At 46.3% G+C, this 19,316-nt stretch overlaps 1 protein-coding gene across 2 annotated transcripts in view; it reads left to right on the plus strand.

Annotated features, from left to right (window-relative positions):
* The first annotated feature begins 547 nt into the window (after nt 1-547).
* The window catches only part of ADA2 (adenosine deaminase 2), a 35,445-nt gene continuing 16,676 nt past the window's right edge, over nt 548-19,316 (plus strand). For both annotated transcript variants that reach the window (XR_006294381.1, XM_043561490.1), the window contains exons 1-5: nt 548-616; nt 3,873-4,240; nt 6,811-7,036; nt 8,384-8,594; nt 18,492-18,619. Coding sequence is in view for 1 of the 2 variants with exons in the window: in XM_043561490.1 (XP_043417425.1) it covers nt 3,919-4,240; nt 6,811-7,036; nt 8,384-8,594; nt 18,492-18,619 (887 nt within the window). In the remaining variant the exon portion in view is untranslated. The remainder of the gene's footprint in view (nt 617-3,872; nt 4,241-6,810; nt 7,037-8,383; nt 8,595-18,491; nt 18,620-19,316) is intronic.

Raw genomic sequence — 19,316 nt, forward strand, 5'->3', positions numbered from 1 at the left:
GTTTAGTGGGTTGTCCCACAATTGACAGTCACATTTTAAGGAGGGGTATACTGCCCAAAGTTTATGAGCAGATTTTGGAGTACCTCTTTGTGGCGCTTGTTGTCTAAGCTATGTTCTGGACCCTACAATGACATCTCACGCACAAACACCCATATATCTTCCCCCAAAACATACATAAGCCCACACGTGCATATAAACTCACATAAACACATAGACACATACAAAGATGCATACAACTGCCCCCACAAACATATACATAATCCCCACATGCATAAACCCACATGCACACACATGCACACACACAAAGATGCACACAAAAACCTGCCACAAAATGCACCTGAACACATATAAACACACACATAAATCACCCCACAAGTGCATAAATGCTCACACACGCACACAAACGTAAACCCATACATGCAGGCCTACTTGTTGCCTCAGCTCTGCCAGACTATCTTCCTTGCCTCTCTTTGGAGACCCGAGCAACATGAGGCTGAGAGGAAGTGAAACCTGCCCCAACAGGAAGTGAAAAGAGGATGGTGAGTTTTTCTGGTGCTTCTGACACAGCTGTCGGGGGACTCAGCAAACAGTCTGCAGTTTCTGGAGCTGCTCTGAGGTAACTGGGATCCCCTGGGGTGGGGGTCCAGCTCATGAGGTTCCAGTAGGTAGCTGGGAAGCTGGGCACTCGGGCTTTGTTTCCCTGGCAGCAGCCTCCCTGCCCCCTACCTTAGGTGAGTTTGTGACTTTCGGTGCAGAGGAAGTGCATAGCCTTTCTCTACAACAGGCTTTTGAAAATGGTTGTGGGCCCAAGGACATTCACTCAGAGTCACAGATGCACATGGTCCGTTTCCTCGTTCTTACTCTGGGAACAAACTATTTTTATAGAGTTTTCATGCACCCTCTTTTAAAAGTAAAAGAAACTTTTCATGATGAGAGAGATGAAGTAAGCATAGCAGTAATTATCACAGGGATTATTTCTCCTTATGCTTGAGCAGGCTGGTCCTGGACCAGTGTTAAATAAACTTTTATCTGTCAGGCCAGGAGAAGTTGCTAGATGTGGGGCACACAGCTACTTCTGGTGTCCTTGGAGAGGACAGAGTTGGAGATTTAGGAACTTAGTGGCCTCTGTTATGTGTTAGTAAGGAGAGAGGGAAAGGGGCTGGGGCTGTCGATTGGAAGACACAGCATGAGATGGGTGGGATGGTGACACAAATGTCACTCTCCTCTTGTCCTAGAGGTTTCAGCTGTTGGCAAACACTGTAGCCTCAAGACAGAGTCAAAGACTTCATGAAGTTGAGGGGGTTCCTCAAAAGTCCATCTCTCTGATTCGGGTAGCTACCCTACCATAGCTGTGGTACTGGAGTAAATAGTGTCCAGTTCCTTCTTAAAATCCCCTGTTGGTATCTGATGTACCATTGAATAATTGAATGTTAGCCCTGGAAAGGACCTTGGAGATAATGTATTTCAATGATTAGCAAGCTTTCCATTTTCATCATATCCCTGCATTTCTATTTATTTCATATCTTTCTTTAAATTAACTTGTTTTTAAATTTTTTTATTCAACCTAAACAGTGATATCATGTATCACTAATGATACATGTATCACACTTTGAGGACCACTGATCTAGTATAATTTGCCCTTTTCACAGATGAGAAAACTGAGACCCATAGACACTAAACAGTTTGTCCAAGGTCTCATGGTTAAAGACATCCTAATTTGGGACTGATCCTGAGGTCTTCCAATTTATAGTCTTGATTCTTTCCAGGATACCATATCCTACTATGAAGTATGAAGAAACAATTCCTTTTTTTAAAAAAATATCTATTTATTTCAGTAATCTTTATACCCAACATGGGGCTCAAACTCATGACCCTGAGATCAGGAGTTTCATGCTCCTCTACCTGAACCAGCCAGGTGCCCCACATTTCATAAATGTAATTCAAATAAATAAGCAGGTAAAGTGCTAACAGTGTCTGGAAGGAGGAGACCACTAAAGGTGAGTTTCTTTCCTTCCGCTGTTCAATCCTTGCTCACTGCCAACCTGGACTAGCAGCTTTTAGGAAGCTTTTAGAATCTTTGAATGCTAATGTTCTGAAATATCAAGATGATATCTCATGGTGTGACTATTGAGTAATTGTGCTGTGATAGGATCCCAGAGAGTCTCATCAATCCAGAGATGCAGGTCTTACATTCTGGTCTAATTTCTTGTATTACTTATTTACTTTTTTCTCCAATCTATTTTTTTTCTTTTTCTTTTTTTTTTTCCTTCTGATATGTCTGTTATTTGGGTGTTGGATTTCCTGAGCCAATAATCATCTCATTTGTTTCTCTCTTATTTCATCTTAATTTCTAAAAGATGGTCTTCAATTCCATCTTATAATATTGCTAGTAAATTTTAAGATTTCAGCTCTTGTATTTTTAATTTCTAAAAGCTCTTCTCATTCTGTTTATTTAATTTATTTTATTTGAGAGAGAGAGAGAGAGAGAGAGAGAGAGAGTCAGGAAGAGGGGGAGAGGGGCAGAGGGAGAGAGAGAGAGAGAGAGAGAGACAGAATCTTAATGACACAGGGCTCCATCCAACAACCCTGGGATCATGACCTGAGCTGAAATCAACCAACTGAGCCACCCAGGTGCCCCTATTTTGAAATTTATTCTTATTTTTTTTTAAGTTTATTTATTTATTTTGAGAGAGAGGGGGATCAAGTGGGGGGAGGGGCAGAGAGAAAAAGAGAGAGAGAGAGAGAGGGAGGGAGGGAGGTTCCCAAGCAGGCTCTGCACTGTCAGCACAAAGCCTGACTTGGGGCTCAAGTTCATGAACCGTCAGATCATGACCTGAACCAAAACCAAGAACTGGTCACTTAACCAACTGAGCCACCCAGGTGTCCCTTTTTTTTTTTTTTTTTAAGGAATCTACACCTAGCATGGGGCTCAAACTCATGACTCTGAGACCAAGAGTTGCATGCTCCATCAACTGAGCCAGCCAGGTACCCCTCATGCTGCTTATTTTTTATAATTCCCTGTGGCTGGGGCACCTGGGTGTTTCTGTCTGTTGGGTCCAACTTCGGCTCAGGTCATGATCTCACAGTTCCTGAGTTCAGGCTCTGTATTGGGTTCTCTGCTGTGAGCACAGAGCCCGCCTTCTGATCCTTTGTCTCCTTCTCTCTCTGTCCCTCTCCCTCTCTCTCTGTCCCTCCCCCTTTCAAACACTCTCTCAAAATAAATAAATAAACATTAAAATAATAAGAATAATTCTCGGTAACTGTTTTATGGACACAATATCTTTTCATATCCTTCTTAGGATATTAAGTATGGTTCTTTTGAATTTTTCTTTTATTTCCTTCTCTTGTCTTCCTTCTCTGTACATGTGTGGTTTTGTTTATTTGTTTGTTTGTTTTGTTTGTTTTTAACTTTCTTTATCACGTTAGAGGCTTTTTTATATGTCTTGTGATCTCTTACTCTCTGGTGATATTTAAAAGTGAAACACTCAGGGTGCCTGAGTGGCTCAGTTGGTGGAAGCAACGACTCTTGATTTCAGCTCAGGTCATGATCTCACGGTTCATTCTTTGGCTCTCAAAATAAATAAATAAACATTTCAAAAAAAAGTGAAACACTAAAAATCTGATTGCAATGTCTTCCTCTACATGTGAGCAGGGCTTGCTGACTGAAAAAGTCCACTTTTTTAAAGGCCTTATGGTGACTTATTATTTGGGAAATCCCTTCATGTCTGTACTTGGAAGTCTTTCCTCTGGGGTCTCAGAGAAGAACCCTTCTGTATGCTGCCTCCTAGTAATCTGAAAACAGAGTGGTAGAAGGAAAATCAGAATTTGACGTTTAAATCTGCACATTTTTGCTGACCTACTCCCTTCTTTAGTCCTGTCAGGTTTCCATCTGGGCAATTTCCTCTTCCAGGCATCCCAATGCCTGTGGATGGCCCATCTGGGTGGCCAGCCCTGCTCTCCCTGCTTTTGGCCATGGCGATGCATTTTTTCTGCTCAGCCATATCCATAGATGAAGCATGGAACCAGCTGTTGATGAGAGAGAAGATGATGCAGCTGGGGGGGCAGCTGGTGCTGACCGAACAGGAGGAGCTAGCCAATGAGAGGCTCATGGCCCTCAAAAAGGCTGAGGTGACACAGGCGATGAGGACCCAGAAGTTCCCTCCCAGCATGCACTTTTTCCGGGCCAAGACTCTCATTGAGAAAAGTGAGGTGTTTAATATCCTGAAGAAGATGCCAAAAGGTAGAGGTTTGGAGATGGTGGTTTGGGGGTGCTGGGAAGGTAGGGAGAACTAAACTTGGAGCTAGTGTTGTTATTGGAGCTGTTATTGTTCTAAATGGAGCAGTGAGGGGTGCCTGGTTGGCTCAGTTGGTAGAGCATGTGACTCTTGTTCTGAGGGTCAGGAGTTCAAGCCCCACATTGGGTGTGGAGCCTACTTAAAAAAATAATAGTAGGGGTGCCTAGGTGGCTCAGTTGATTAAGCGTCTGACTTTGGCTAAGGTCATGATCTCACAGCTCATGAGTTCAAGCCCCATATTGGGCTCTGTGCTGACAGAGCCTGGAGGCTGCTTTGGATTCTGTGTCTCCCTTTCTCTCTGCCCCTCCCCTCTCTGTGTCTTCCTCCCCCCTCCCCCCCCCCCCCCCCCCCCCCCCCCCCCCCCCCCCCCCCCCGCTTCCTGCCCCCTCTTGTGCTCTCTCTCTCTCAAAACTAAATAAACATTTTAAAAAATTTAATATAAATAAATAAATAAATGGAGCAGCAAGAACCCCACTTGGCTACTCTGCACCTTTGTTCTTGCTTCACAGACTAGGAAGGGGGCGGTCTGAGGGGGCTGCCACTTCACCCTGGAAACACAGAGCCCTGCTTCCAAGGGGACTCTGCCTCAGACAGGCAGCAGGGAGTGGGTGCCGGGCATTACTGTCTTTCCTGACAAAGCTGATGTGTCCACCCATAAGCGGGTATCTAGGCCCATAGGAACTACTGCTTTCTTCACAGCTTTTCCCACATCTGCTTCTTCTGCCCCGTCTCAGGCTGAGGTACCAGAGTATGATGTGAATGTTTCTCTTGAATAAACACATTTCTAGTAGTGTATGTCTATAGTATATATACATTTCTATGAGAAGTAAAATAATTACCATCCGGCACATGTAAATAGCAGTTTGCAGCTTACAAGGACTTTTCTATACCTCTTATTTTATAACATTTTGGGTTTTTAAAAATGTTTATTTTTTATTTTTAAAAAAATTTTTTTTCAACGTTTATTTATTTTTGGGACAGAGAGAGACAGAGCATGAACAGGGGAGGGGCAGAGAGAGAGGGAGACACAGAATTGGAAACAGGCTCCAGGCTCTGAGCCATCAGCCCAGAGCCTGACGCGGGGCTCGAACTCCCAGACCGCGAGATCGTGACCTGGCTGAAGTCGGACGCTCAACCAACTGTGCCACCCAGGCACCCCTAAAAATGTTTATTTTTGAGAGAGAGAGAAAGAGAGAGGCAGAGGACAAGCAGGGGAAGGGCAGAGAGAGCGGAAGACACACCTGTCAGCGTAGAGCCCGACGCGGGGCTCAAACTCAGGAGCCTTGAGATCATGACCTGAGCCGAAGTCTGACGCTGAACCGACTGAGTCACCCAGGAGCCCCTATACCTCTTTTATTTTAATGTTAAATATGGAAACTAAAAAAACAAAGAAACAACTGTGCAGTTGGTAAAGTCACATCCCCACCTGATGGAGGACATAAGGTTTAGAGAGGTGACATGCCAAAGCTCACATAGCTGTGACACCTAAGTGGCCCGTGTCAAGGCCAGGTGCTAAGAGCAGGAAGAGCAGAGGGACAGTGTATACTGTGACTTGAGGAGTGCTGTAGTCTAGATTGGTGTCAGGTCTGAAAGAAGCATAGGGCATCAATGGCAAGCCTGCAGGCCAGAAGCTGCCTAGATACTGGCTGGAAGCAGGGAATGCAAAGCCAATGCGTGGGCGCTGGGAGCAGGCTGAGAAGACTGAAGACAGTTGTGCAAACAGGACCAGGGTGGGAGCAAGGGCTGAAGCTCATCCCTCCCCCCCGCTTTTTAAAGTTTATTTATTTACTTTGAGAGAGAGACACACACAGCTCAAGCTCATGTGTGGGGGAGAGGCAGAAAGAGAGAGAGACAGAGTCCCAAGCAGACTCTGCGCTGACAGAATTGCTGATGCAGGGCTCAACCTCACAAACTGAGATCATGACCTGAGCCAAAATCAGACACTTAACCAACTGAGCCACACAGGTGCCCCTGGGCTGCTTCTCTCTCTCTCTCTCTTTTTAATGTTTATTTATTTTTGAGAGAGAGAGAGCCAGAGTGTGAGTGGGGTAGGGGCAGAGAGAGAGAGAGAGAGGGAGACACAGAATCCGAAGCAGACTCCAGGCTCTGAACTGTAGCACAGAACCCAACGTGGGGCTCGAACCCACAAACTGTGAGATCATGACTTGAGCCCAAGTCTGACGCTTAACCCACTGAGCCACCCAGGCTCCCCTGGGCTCCCTCTCTTGAATGAGGTCATCATGGCTTCTGACTAGTGAGGGATGCTCCCTTCTTAAACCAGAGCAAAGCAGGCAGTGGCCATCCTGGGGAGATAATGGCAGACATAGGCCTGGGAAGTCTTTGCGCTGGAGTGGGAAAGGTACATGATGTGCAGTTGTGGGGAACTCTGCCAGATAGGCAACCTTGTGATTCTCACTTCTTGTCCATCTGCACTGTCCTCACAGCCCCTGAGCCCTGGAATCTGGATTTCACCTCTTTTGCTTCACTTCTACCCCTGCCCTCCTTCCCTTTCCAGGGGCTGCCTTACACGTCCATGACTTCAGCATCCTGAGTATGAACTGGCTGGTGAAAAATGTCACGTACAGGCCCCACTGCCATTTCTGTGTCACCCCAAGCGGGTACTTGAAGTTCAAATTTGCTTATCCAGCGCCCCCCACTCCTAAACCAGCAGAGTGTTCGGAGTGGGTTTTGCTGGAGAAATATCGAAAGGAGCTACAGAATGTCACTGAGTTTGACAACAGGTGAGTGTGGTTCAGAAAGAATGTGTCACATGCTCATCATAGGTAGTGGGTGGTGTACAGGTATGTCTTAGTACAACCCCATTTATGAAAATCTGTCCTTAAAAAAAATCAGGGCACCTGGATGGCTCAGTCAGTTAAGCTTCTAGTTCGACTCTTGATCTCAGCTCAGGTGTTGATCTCAAGGTCATGAGTTCAAGCCTTGCATTGAACTCATCATATATATATATATATATATATATATATATATATATCAGGAGGCCTTTTCTTTTAACTTTACAGGATACTTTGCTTCACAAAAGCATTCAAATAGTAATTTTCTGGTTCATTTAAAATTCAATCTGATCTGCAAAAGGTATTAAAAGTGACACTATTGTTGCATCAAATGAGATTTGTCTAGATGCTTAATTTCCAGCAAGAGGAAAAGTTCCCAGCTCCTGGAATAATGATGGTCCTTTGGTGGGTGAAACAGCTTGAAAACATGATGAAGCAACTTCCTAACAAATTTGTAAAGTAATATTATAAGTAATAACTGTTTTTTAATCATAGAACCATCTACAGAGTGCTTTTTTGAGATTATTTCCCTTTATGAGTAAGAAATGTGAAGTTCAGTATGGTTAAGGAAGTTGCCCAAGACCACACAGCTAGTAAATGGCTACTCAGGGATGTAAACCTGAGTCAGAGTTATTTCGATCAACAGAATACTATACAGTAGGTAGCTTAAACGATGGAAATTTATTTTCTCACTGGTCTGGAAGCTAGAAGTATAAGATCAAGATATTGGCAAGTTTGGTCTCTCCTGAGGCCTTTGTCCTTGGCTTCCAGACAGCCGCCTTCTCAGTGTGTCCTCACATGGCCTTTCCTCTGTGTGCACACTCCTGGCATCTCTCGTACCAGCCCTATTCTATTTGGGCCCCACCGTAATGACCTCACTTAACCTTAGTTACCACCATAAAGGACCTATCTCCACATACAGTCACATTGAGGGTGAGGATTTCAACATATGGGTTTTAGGGGGACACAATTCAGTGCATAACACCCTCCGAAGAGGCTTAGTCTAGGGTGCAATGGGGTCAGACTGGCCAAACATGCACAGGGGAGCAAGACAGCCTGGTTAGTGGGAACATCCTACCTGAGCTGTGCCCTGAGGAGCATAAAGCAGGTCTCAGGGATGGGGGCCTCCATCAGAAATCCTGGGGTGCTTTTCTTGGCCTCTCATCACTGCTCACTGTGATGCATCTGGGTTTGCTTCTGGGTGGGAGAAGTGAGGTGGGCAGGACTCCTGCAGATGCCTGAAGGTGGTGGCTTGAAACACACTTCTTCAATTTACCCTCTTTGTGTCTTATGCAGACTTCTTCAGACTTTCACTCTGATGACCGAGAACCCTGAGGTGGCTTATGCAAACCAAGATGCTGTCTGGTCCAAGTTTAATAGTATCTTCTTCACAATCTCTGGCCTTGTCCACTATGCACCAGTGTTCAGAGACTATGTCTTCCAGGCACTGGAGGAGTTCTACCAGGACAATGTACTCTACCTGGAGCTCAGAGCCATGCTGTTCCCGGTGAGCCCACCTCTCCTCTCCTCTGCTCTGGCTTGACTTTCAGATGTTACCTTGTAGGTCTTCACAGGCTCCCTATTCCAGTATTGGGATAGGGACTGGATGCTGCCTTCATCTCAAAGGGGACATGTGTCCTTCCAGGGATGACCATGAGCAAGGAAACCTGAACTGTACTTGGCTGGCTCCCACAAAATTAGGACCTTCACCCTCACTGCCCTTTTACCCCATCTTCTCTCATGATCTCCACTTCTCCCCTTCTCCCCTTCTCCCGGATACACAGTGCCTCCCAGTTGCTCAACGTTTCCTGCCCTTGGGCTCTGAACAGTGCCTCATGCCTGGACCTTTCTTGCCCTGTCTCCTTTCATATCAAAATTTAGCTTCCCAGAGTCCCTCAGGATCATGCTTTTGGTACTGGGACAGCTATTGGGTCTGGCAATTGGATCACCCTGGTAGCCTGGGGAGAACAGATTGCTGTGCGAGGGTCACCCAGTGAAAGAGGTGGGGATGGAGGCTGGGAAAGTAGGGAGACCACAGGTATGAGATGACAAGGCCACAGGCACAGTAGCAACGACGAGGAAGAGCTCGTGTGCTGGAGGAGGAATCTAGAGGTTTTACTGACTAACTCTGGTGGTGAGGACTCTACTGCAACTGGCTGGTATTCGACTTGGGTTGTCTGGTGGTGACATTGATGGTGACATTGAGGATATAAGAGGAGGGGCTGGATGGGAAGGGAGAAATGGTTTTAAACCTGTAGAATGGAGGTGCTATGAGACATCCCTATGAAGATGTCCAGGAAGTTGCTGAATATATGACTTTGGAACCCAGAGGAGAGAGGGTTCTAGCCTGGAAATACATGTTTGACATTTGTCTGCAGAAAGGTAATCTTTAAAACTGTGAAAGGGATGAGGTTCCCGCAGAAGCTGCGAGATGAGAGGAGGAGTGGGCCTGGAAGGGGGCCCTGCACACAGACATCAGATGGAAAGTTCATGAAGTGGACTCAGAAGGAGCTGTTCTAAAAGTAGGAGACAACTAGGATGGCTTCCACAATAGGGGAGGCCTCACTCAGGAGAGCACCCCCAGGCGATCAGATGCTCCCAGACCATTCCTCTGGGATATCTGTTAGAGAGAACTTCCCTGAGGACTATTTGTGGGAAGGATTTGGGTATTGTGGGAATGGGAAGGATTTCTGAATCCTCACAAATGTTGGAGATGGTTAAAGATTCTAAGACGCTTGGGGAAAGTAACCTTTGTATAGAGCTCTCCCCTATATTGTATCCTAACTAGTCTGCTCATTCACTGAAATATTTATTGAGCGCGTCAACACCTGGTGACTGACCTTCAAGTTTGTGGCAAGGCCCTCAGGATGGCATTATTTTGGCTTTGTTACCATATTCCATGGTCTTTATAGGTTCAGAAATTGTATTGTTTGTACAGTCAGAAGTGATAGAGCTCCAGAGGACTGACACACATTGAGCAAGTTCATAAGAGACAGATGTATAAACAAGAAAGGCAGAATGCTGTTTTTTGGAGAAAAATCAATCAGACCAGACACTTAGAGCTTCTTGATTGGTAAGTTCTCTCCTTGAAGGCAAATTGTAGCCTTTCCTAAAGCCAAATTATAGCCAGAAATGTGTTGTTGAACCAGAGCCCTCATAAGCCTGGTCACTGAGCTCTGAGAATTTACGGGAGTCCATGACAGTGTTCTTAACCTTGAGAAAAATCCAATGAATTCCCGGGGGGGGGGGGGGGGGGGGGAGGGTGGAAAGTGCTCGAATAAGTTGACTTTATTGAAGACAGTGTTTTCTTTTTCTTTTTTAATGTTTTTTTTTGTTTGTTTTTTTTTGAGAGAGAGCGAAAGATAGAGAACACACATGAGCAGGGGAGGTGCAGAGAGAGAGGGAGACACAGAATCCAAAGCAGGCTCTAGGCTCTGAGCTGTCAGCACAGAGCCCAACACGGGGCTCGAACCCATGAACTGTGAGACGGTTCTCACAGTCTGACTGAGAGACTGACTGAGCCGCCCGGGCATCCTGAAGACAGTGTTTTCACATGTATCTATGAAACTTTCTAGGAAACAATATAATGTACAGATTGTGATATTTTTGCATTCTAAAATTTTTTAAAACTTCTCTGTGGGATTCCTAAACTGACTTTACTACCCCTAGTTTGATTTAAAGTGTTTAAGGACTTTCTAATGAAGGATTTACGTGTCCCAAGAACCAGTAATTCCAGTTTGTGGGTCAGGGCTCCCTTTCCCTTCTTCTGAGACAAAGCTTCCTCAAAGCTCAACTCTCCCAACTGACCCACCTTTTCCCTTAGTTATGTTAATACCCTCCTTGAGGTTAGCTCAAGGCCAGGCCCTGGAGGGTCCTGGTGAGCTGGCTCTCAAGTAAGGGTGCCTATCTCCCCCAGGATCTGACGTTTGTTTGATAATTAAAGCTTTAAGCACAGTTCTTGGGAAGTGGGAATGGGGCTGACCTTTGTCCCTCAGTAGAGCTTCCATTGGTTTTGGGAGCAGAGTACACAAATGATCCTTTTCCAGGAAGAGAGAGTGTCCAACAACCTCTTAAGAGAAGAATTTCTGTAAGAGATGAGCTGGCCCTGGACCTGGCCTAGGTAAGGTGAAAGAAACTGTGCTTCCTGGAACAATTTATTCCCATGTTTTTTGACTAGGAAATCGTTCTGTCTCCAAGCATGCACTCCCCACCTGCCCCCCATCTAAGCCCCTCCTCCTGTCTGGGTCCCACTTAGGCTGGTTCGTAGGTTGGCCAATCCCTCCTTCACCCCCTTCCCAGGACTGTGTCAGTCTGTATGTCCCCTCTTTGTCTCCTGGTCATGTGGGTATTCAGTACTAAGCAGTTGTTGCCTCGTTATTTATGTCAGATCGTGAGATATTTCAGACTGGCCCCACATTTTATATTGCCAAGAGGCACCAAGAGTGATAATCACGCTTGTTGGTTGTGGTCCTTAAACTTGGCTGTTCATATGAATAATTCAGAGGTGCTCTTTAAAATTCGTGTTTGGACCCTGACCTCCCAGGGTTCTAATTCTGTGCTCTTAGGTAGGACCAGGAAGCTACAAAATCAACTAGCCTCTTCCTCTCCTCCTGGTGATTCTAATGCAGATGGTCTGACCCAGACCACACTTTGAGAAAAGGCCTTCTTTGCCTTGACCTTTACAAAGCACTTGAGGTGCATAGCAAGGTTGCATTTTACAGATGTGGAAACTGAGGCTTGGAAAAGCCAGAGTTTGACCAAGATCACGTTGGTGACTTGATTGGGTGACTGGATAGATGCCAGGGTGCTGGACTTGAGCACTAAGGCAGCCAGGCTTCATCTCAAAAGGAGCCCCAGAGAAGGCATTCTGCTGTAAGTCTCATCCTTCTGTAGGGAAAAGAGAGTCCCTAGGATTGGCTGAGCTGATGATTCACCCAGAGTGCTGCTGGCCCCTGCTGGGGGCCAGGGGCGGGGGTTGCTTCCTGTTGGGCCATTCCAACAGCTTTCTCAGCGTGGGGCATGGGGGAGGTAGCCCGTCAAATCCTGGTGGAGCCCTGGGCTCCTTAGGGGGTGGAGGGAAAAGGAGGGAGGGGGGAAACTGTGGAGGGTTTGGGTCTTGGTCGGTTTGAGGGCTGTGACTTTCATCTTGAGCCCGATGGAGAAGCATTTAGGGGAAGATGCTGAGCAATTGGAGGGAGCAGTTTCCTGCTCCATTGCTCCCCCTTTTCTGCGGGGGTATTTTCTCCTTACCATGCTGAGTGGGCTCCAGGACATTTAACTTGGGGACCCTGCCTCGCTCCTAACCTCTCTTCCCACTCTGCCCACCCCCCACCATCCTAGAAGGTGGAAGGCTGCTGGGATTTGGGATACTGGAGAGGCTGAGGGGGATGGGATGTGACCATTTGTTCTGCTCTGACCCTGGAACAAAGGCCTCTTGCAATAGAGAGTCTATGCCTTAATGCCCCCCATTAGCCAGAGTAGGGGGAGCCATCAACACATTAACAACTAAAAACCGTCTGCACTGGAATTCTTTTACTGAGCCGCACAACCTCCCCCTTCTTGCTAGTGGGGCTAATTCAGGGCCTGGGATGATGTTGATGGACTATCCTGGCTGCTCAGCCTCCTATTGTGTTACTAATGCTTGATAACAAAGGCTACTTGCCTTTAGCAACAGTTGCTAGGCGGGTCTTATCTCCTGGGCTCCAGTCCCTTCCCCCACGGCCAGAATCTGAGGCCCAGACTGGGTCCTGGCCAGTCCTCAGAGTGGAGCTCTTATAAGACCCCAGAGGATTATCAACAGGAGATTGCCCTGCTGGTACTTATTGACAGGGGGTCTTGGGAGAGAGACAGGCAGTGGCAGAGAACCCACGATGGTTGTTCCCAGATGTTTTCTTGGATGCTGTCACTTGTATAACAAACATTACTGGCACTTCTACCCATCCCACCCTCCCCCCCCACCCCCCCCACCCCCCCCCCGGGCCAAGGTTTTTCCTGGATTTTTGGCAGAGCCTCCACTGAAAATTCCACCTGGCTTGTTGCTGAAGTGACCCCTGTTTCGTGTTACTGGTATAACTGCAAGAATAATGACGATCGAGACTGGAGGGACCCTCTTAACTGCTCTCCTTTATAATAGCATTTATCCTACTATGCTGTGTTCATGCTGTTTACTTCAAATCCACAAAATGGTAGATCTTAACCCCAGCTGTACATTATACATTAGAATCACCTGAGGAGGTTAAAAACAAACAAACAAACAAACAAACAAACCACACCAGAGGTTCTACCCCAGAGATTCTGATTTAATTAGTCTGGGGTGAGACCCAAGCATTTCCCTCTCCCTAGGTGGTTCTAAAGTGCAGCTAGAGCTGAGACATTGAGCCCCCCTAACTGTCACTATCACAGAAAGGGAAAGATGGGCTGCTGTGATGACTGGAGACACTCAGGGTCAGCAAGATTCTGAAACTCAGCAGACCTCCAGCCCTCACTCCCACTGTGGAGTATGACTCAGTTTCTTAAGCTTTCTGAGCCTCAAAATCCTCATCTGTAAAATGAGAACTACCTACTGTTGTAGTTTTGAGGATTAAATGAGATGATGACATAAAAGTGTGGGCATATGCTTGGCACATAGTAACTGAGTAAATGGCTGGTAAATGAATGGTGCTCTAGTAACTCATCTTTCTAGGATAACTGCAGATTTTGGGTTGTTTTTCTACATCTGGTGATGATAATAAGATTGATGCTAATAATATTGTTATTAATAGTTATCATTTCCCTTTTTTTTTAAGTTTTTATGTATTTATTTAAGTAGTCTCTACACCCAATGAGGGGCTCAAACTCATGATCCCAATATCAAGAGTCCCAATATCAAGAGCATGCTCTTCTAACTGAGACAGCCAGGCACCCAATAGTTATAAATTCTTTTCTTTCTTTCTTTCTTTCTTTCTTTCTTTCTTTCTTTCTTTCTTCTTTCTTTCTTTCTTTCTTTCGAGAGAGAGAGACAGCATCCCAACCAGGATCTGTGCTGTCAGTGTGGAGCCCATTGTGCCCAGTGTTCGTGGGGCTCCAACCCACGAACCATGAGATCATTGCCTGAGCCCAAATCAAGAGTTGGACGCTTAGCCAAGTGAGCCACCCAGGTGCTCTCCTCCTTTTTTATTCTTTTTATTTTTTCTGAGTTGTTATCATTTCTAAGTGCTTTACAAATATTAACTCATCTGATCCTTGCAACGATCCTATGAGGTATGATTGGCTGGGACAGATTGTATCTCCACTGTGAGCCTAAACCCAGAAGGCTGCCCAGAATCCCCTAACCAGCTGTGACATTTCCTCCAGTACCATGCTTCACAGCAATGTTCTAATCAGTCTAGCTGTGAGGCCGGGAGGAGTTGCAGGTCTCCCCCTGAAAAGGGTCTCTTGCTCCTTGAAATAGGGGTACTCTTGAACATTCAGATCCTGTCCTAGGTGCTGCCACAAAGCCTGCAGATTCTTGGCTGGAGGCCAGAAGCCCAAGAACACAAGGCACAGGCGGCCCTGGTGGTGATTTACTGAGGCACCAAGAGACCAGGGGCATCTGTATCTGCTGCCCCAGGAGCCAGATTCCATCTTTGTGGCTTTCCATGCTATGGGAACTAGCAGTGGGATTGGAACCCTGCAAGGCAGGGGTCCCAGATTCTCCAGCAATAAGTACTGCAATGATAGAATTGATGGCTTGGAACTGCTGCCATAGGCAAACCCCCACCAAGCCTCTGGTTGTATCATTTGCATATCTGTACATCCTTGTTTAGTATGCCAAAGATCTTCTTGTAGACAGAATTGTCATTTGTTGATTTTTCTAAAAGGTTCTTTTGTCTCCCTTCTGTTCTGCTGGCACTACCACCCCTCCAACATCCATCTATTTATCCATTCTCCAAAACATGCTGCCTGGGGCTGAGTAGTTTTGAAACTCCAAGTGGACAGTGCTCTTCCTCAGTTAATGCTTATTTATGGAGCTCCTTCTCTGGTGCTAAAGGAGGGGAGGTGGGAAGACCCAGATGACCTGGATCCTGCCCTCAGTGGCCTGCAATCCAGATGGGCTGTGTGGGCACATGATTCAGTAATGACACAGCAGTCAAGGCACAGTGAAGAATTATGTTCTTCCCTTCTGCAAATCAGCTGCGTAAGGCCAAGACAGCTTCAGGTATCAGTTCTGGGATGGGTTAATGCAATTGTTCTCAAACTTTTACACTCAAAAATTTTGGAGGATCCCAAAAAGTTTTTGTTTATGTGGATATTATCTACTATATCTTGTATAATATAGCCTTCATTAGAAATTAAAACTGAGAACTTTCCAAAACACAAGCCTACATAAGCACACAATCCATTATTTGTCAGACTAATATTGTCACACATGATGCAACCTCTGGAAAATTCTGCATATTCAGGAGAGAATGAGAATGTAAAAGACAAATCTTAAGTTGAAATCTTAAAATTTTTATGAGGAGAGTTTTTGATTTTGCAGATTGCCTGTAAAAGTCTAGGAGACCCACAGGGGCTCCCTGACCACACTTTGGGAACTGCTGGGGTACAGCATATAAGCTCTTTCAGCATCAAAGATTTGAAGATTCTAACAGAGTGCCTGGAAGTCTGTTGAAGCCTTGAGCAGTGACAGGAAGAATTCTCTTTTTAGAAATCTCTGGTGAAGGGGCGCCTGGGTTGCTCCATTGGTTGAGCCTTTGAGCGTCTGACTTTGGCTCAGGTAATGATCTTGCAGTTCGTGAGTTTGAGCCCCACATCAGGTTCTGTGCTGACAGCTCAGAGCCTGGAGCCTGCTTTGGATTCTGTGTCTCCCTCTTTCTCTGCCTCTTCCCCACTTGTGCACTCTCTCTCTCTCAAAAAATGAATAAACATTTAAAAAAAATTTCAATAAAAAATATCTGATGAAGTAGGAAAGAACAAAAATAACTTTTTCTTTACTCTCTTAAGGTTCTGTTTTTGGGGCCTGCAAGTTAAACTGGCAAAAGCCATATTAACAGGAGAAAAGGCATACACATTTTATTTGATGTTAATATTTAATTTTTATGTGCATGGAGACCTTTGTAGAAAAAAGTGAAGACCCAAAGAAGTGGGTAGAACAGGTACTTATACACTGTTTTAACAAGTGGCGATAATTTGTGGAGAAATGACAAGGCAATAGGTTTGGGTTTCTGGGGCAGTAAATTGTGGGATAGTAAATATATGGGGGAGACTAATAGAAGATAAGAGTTATGTTAGGTTTGTGCAGACCCATCTCAGAACTGCCCTTCTGTCTCCAATGATAAGGGTCGTTTTCCTGGTGTGGGAGATGAAAGGGGGAACTTGCACCAACAGAAGTTTATGTCCTTTTAGGCAGATAGGAGGAGAGCAAAGATCTCTGTGTTTGCTGCTTAATTGCCTTCCACTCAAAATAATTCTTATGCTGGGGCGCCTGGGTGGCTCAGTCCGTTAAACATCCAAGTTCTTCTCAGGTCATGATCTCACAGTTCTTGAATTCAAGCCCCACATCAGGCTCTGTGCTGACAGCTCAGAGCCTGGAGACTGCTTTGGATTCTGTGTTTCCCTCTCTCTCTGCCCCTCCCCTGCTCACACTGTCTCTCTCTCTCAAAAATAAACGTTAAAAATTGTTTTAATTATTATGCAAAAGTGGCATATTTTAGGGTGGCATGGTCTGATCCCCTTCAGTAAATAATAATAATAATAGGTTATACTAGATACTGAGCTAGCAGTACCTAAAATTCTCTCCTCTGGAAAGTTCTGGCAGCCTTAACATTCAGTAAGCACTGTTGTCCATTCCTAGACCATGCAATCAGGGAAGATACACCTTCCAATAGTTGAGCCCAGAGATTGTGTGAGAGGCCAGGTTTCCCTGGGGCATCAGCAGAGGAAACCAAAGAGCCAAGGCCAAAGGGGCCAAGAGAAGGGGCTGGAAACAGCTGCCTGTTCACCCCACTTCCCCCAACCCAGGCAGCAGAACGGACACCTCCCCAACCCCCCACCCCCAATCCAGAGATGAAAGAACAAAAAAGCTGCTCTGTGTGTTTGGGGAGAAGAGGAGGCTGTCCTGCAACAGAAGGTGGCACCTGCAAGGTGCAGCTAAGAGGGAAAGTGGAGGTGCCCCAGGCTGGCAAGGGTGCTGTGAGTCAAGGGACCTGTGGGAAAGGAGAAAAGGGTCCTGGAGAGCACCCAGCTCCTGGGATGCCAGGATACAAGAATTGACCCCAGTGAGGAGAAAGGATTCCTCTCCATTAGGTGGTGAGATAGTTCGAGGCTCCCACTCTGCCTCTCAGCCTCTGCTCCCTGCACCCTGGTGGGCTCTCGCTCTGTGTGGAACCATTGCTTCCTACACCAGGACACTAGCAATGCTTTCACCAGCGGGGCCGCTGCTTGGCTTGCTTGCAGAGCAGGCTTCTCAGTTTCTTGCATATCAAATCCCCCTTGCCTTTCCAAGTCCGACCTCACCACCATGTCCCCTGAAAAACTTCTCTGATCCTATCCAATTAAAAGGAGACCTTTTTCCTCTGAGATCCCATAAACCTCTATTTAGCACTTAATTCTTCCTCTTTGTATTAAAAAAAGGAATAGAGTCTGTCTGCACTAAATTAGAAACTCCTTAAGGGCAGGCATCTTGTCTCACTCACATTTGTTTACCCCTTCCAATGCCTAGCCTCGTTCCTTGTACACTGCGCGTTTTTAATTGATGTTCGTGGAAATACCTTCTGCATATTATTTCTTCCCATCCTCCTTTGCCCCACAACCTCTTTGGAAACCCCCGCATCCTGTCCTGAATCCTGACCTGCCAATTTGTGCAGGGGTGAGAGCTGACCCAGTGACAGGAGAGGGCAGAGGGAGCGGCAGGGGCCATGTCATTGCTCCAACCCCCTCCAGCCTGTCACCATGGGCTTGGTGTGGCCCAACCTGCCAAGTGGGCACTTTGGAGGGGACTTCTTTATACCCCTGTCCTCTCCACTGTGTCTTTCTACTTTGTCTTACCCACGGTCCAATCCTGGCTCTTCTCACTCTGCCACCTGAGGGGACATCCCACCTAAGAGTGGGAGAATGGGAAGATAAAGTAGGTCCTTGGTCTCCTCTTTTTGGCTGTCCTCTCCCCAGCTGACCTGTTCTTCATTCTTTACACAAATACCTTTTGAGCACCTACCATGTGCCAGGCACTGTTACAGATGCAAGGACCCAGCAATGAATGAGACAGGCAGACACCCCAGCTTTGTGGTATTCAAGAGCATTATTCCAGACATGACTAGGACTTCTGATAAGTGTCAGAAGCTGTTGAAGGCACTGGACAAGGAAATTGTAGAGATTTAGATATTATTGGCAATGGGAATGAAGTTTTGCTCACCTCTGATGTCTGACCAGGACCATGCTTCCCTCTCAGGTGTATGAACTGAACGGGACTGTCCATAGCCAAGAGTGGTCAGTGAAGACTTACAGAGAAGTGGCTTGTATGTTTGCAGAAAAGCATCCTGGGTTTATTGGAATCAAAATCATTTATTCGGATCACAGGTGAGAGAGAACACTGCTGAAGCTGCAGGATTTGGGAGAACAGGATGCAGGTAGAGCTACTAGACTTGGAAGGGAAGGGGAGGAGAAAGGGAGAAAGAGGGAGGCTGGGAGGCCGGCTACTGAGACCCACCCTCCATGCCAAAGAGCCATGGCTTTGGCATGCATGTTCCTGCATGAGAGCAAAAATCTATCTCTGAAGTCACTTCTAGTTCGAATCTTCACAACCAGACTGAAATGAAGAAGTGTGGCAATTTTCCAAATAATTCTAGGCCTTGACCTCATGTTGGCCTGGGTGATTCAGTTATGGGCATGTTTTTGCCAGTATGTTCAGATAACTGGTCTATTTCTTTGTTTCAGTTGGCTGGTGGGGTTCTGCTTCATGTCAACCATGTGCTGTCCCTGGCTGTGTAGTTGGCCTTGATTGGTGACCCAGCCCTGAGTGACAGCTATCTCAGAGTCTGTGTGTGGATGTGTGACCTGGCAGTGAGAACAAGGACCCACTCTTTCCCCAAGCAAGCACAGAAAGCTTTAGAGCTTAGTTTCCGTTCTTAGTTTTATCCAAGGAAGGCTCTCTGTCAAAGGCAGGCCTGTGTAAGGACTGTGACCCACCTGCGGGGCTGGAGATGCAGGGGTGGCAAACAGATGGGGATCACACTGAGTCAGTTCTTGGGGAGGGGCAGCTCAGCCCTAGAGGTTG

This window comes from Prionailurus bengalensis, chromosome B4, assembly GCF_016509475.1.
Source record: "Prionailurus bengalensis isolate Pbe53 chromosome B4, Fcat_Pben_1.1_paternal_pri, whole genome shotgun sequence".
In the NCBI taxonomy this organism is placed as follows: Eukaryota; Metazoa; Chordata; class Mammalia; order Carnivora; family Felidae; genus Prionailurus; species Prionailurus bengalensis.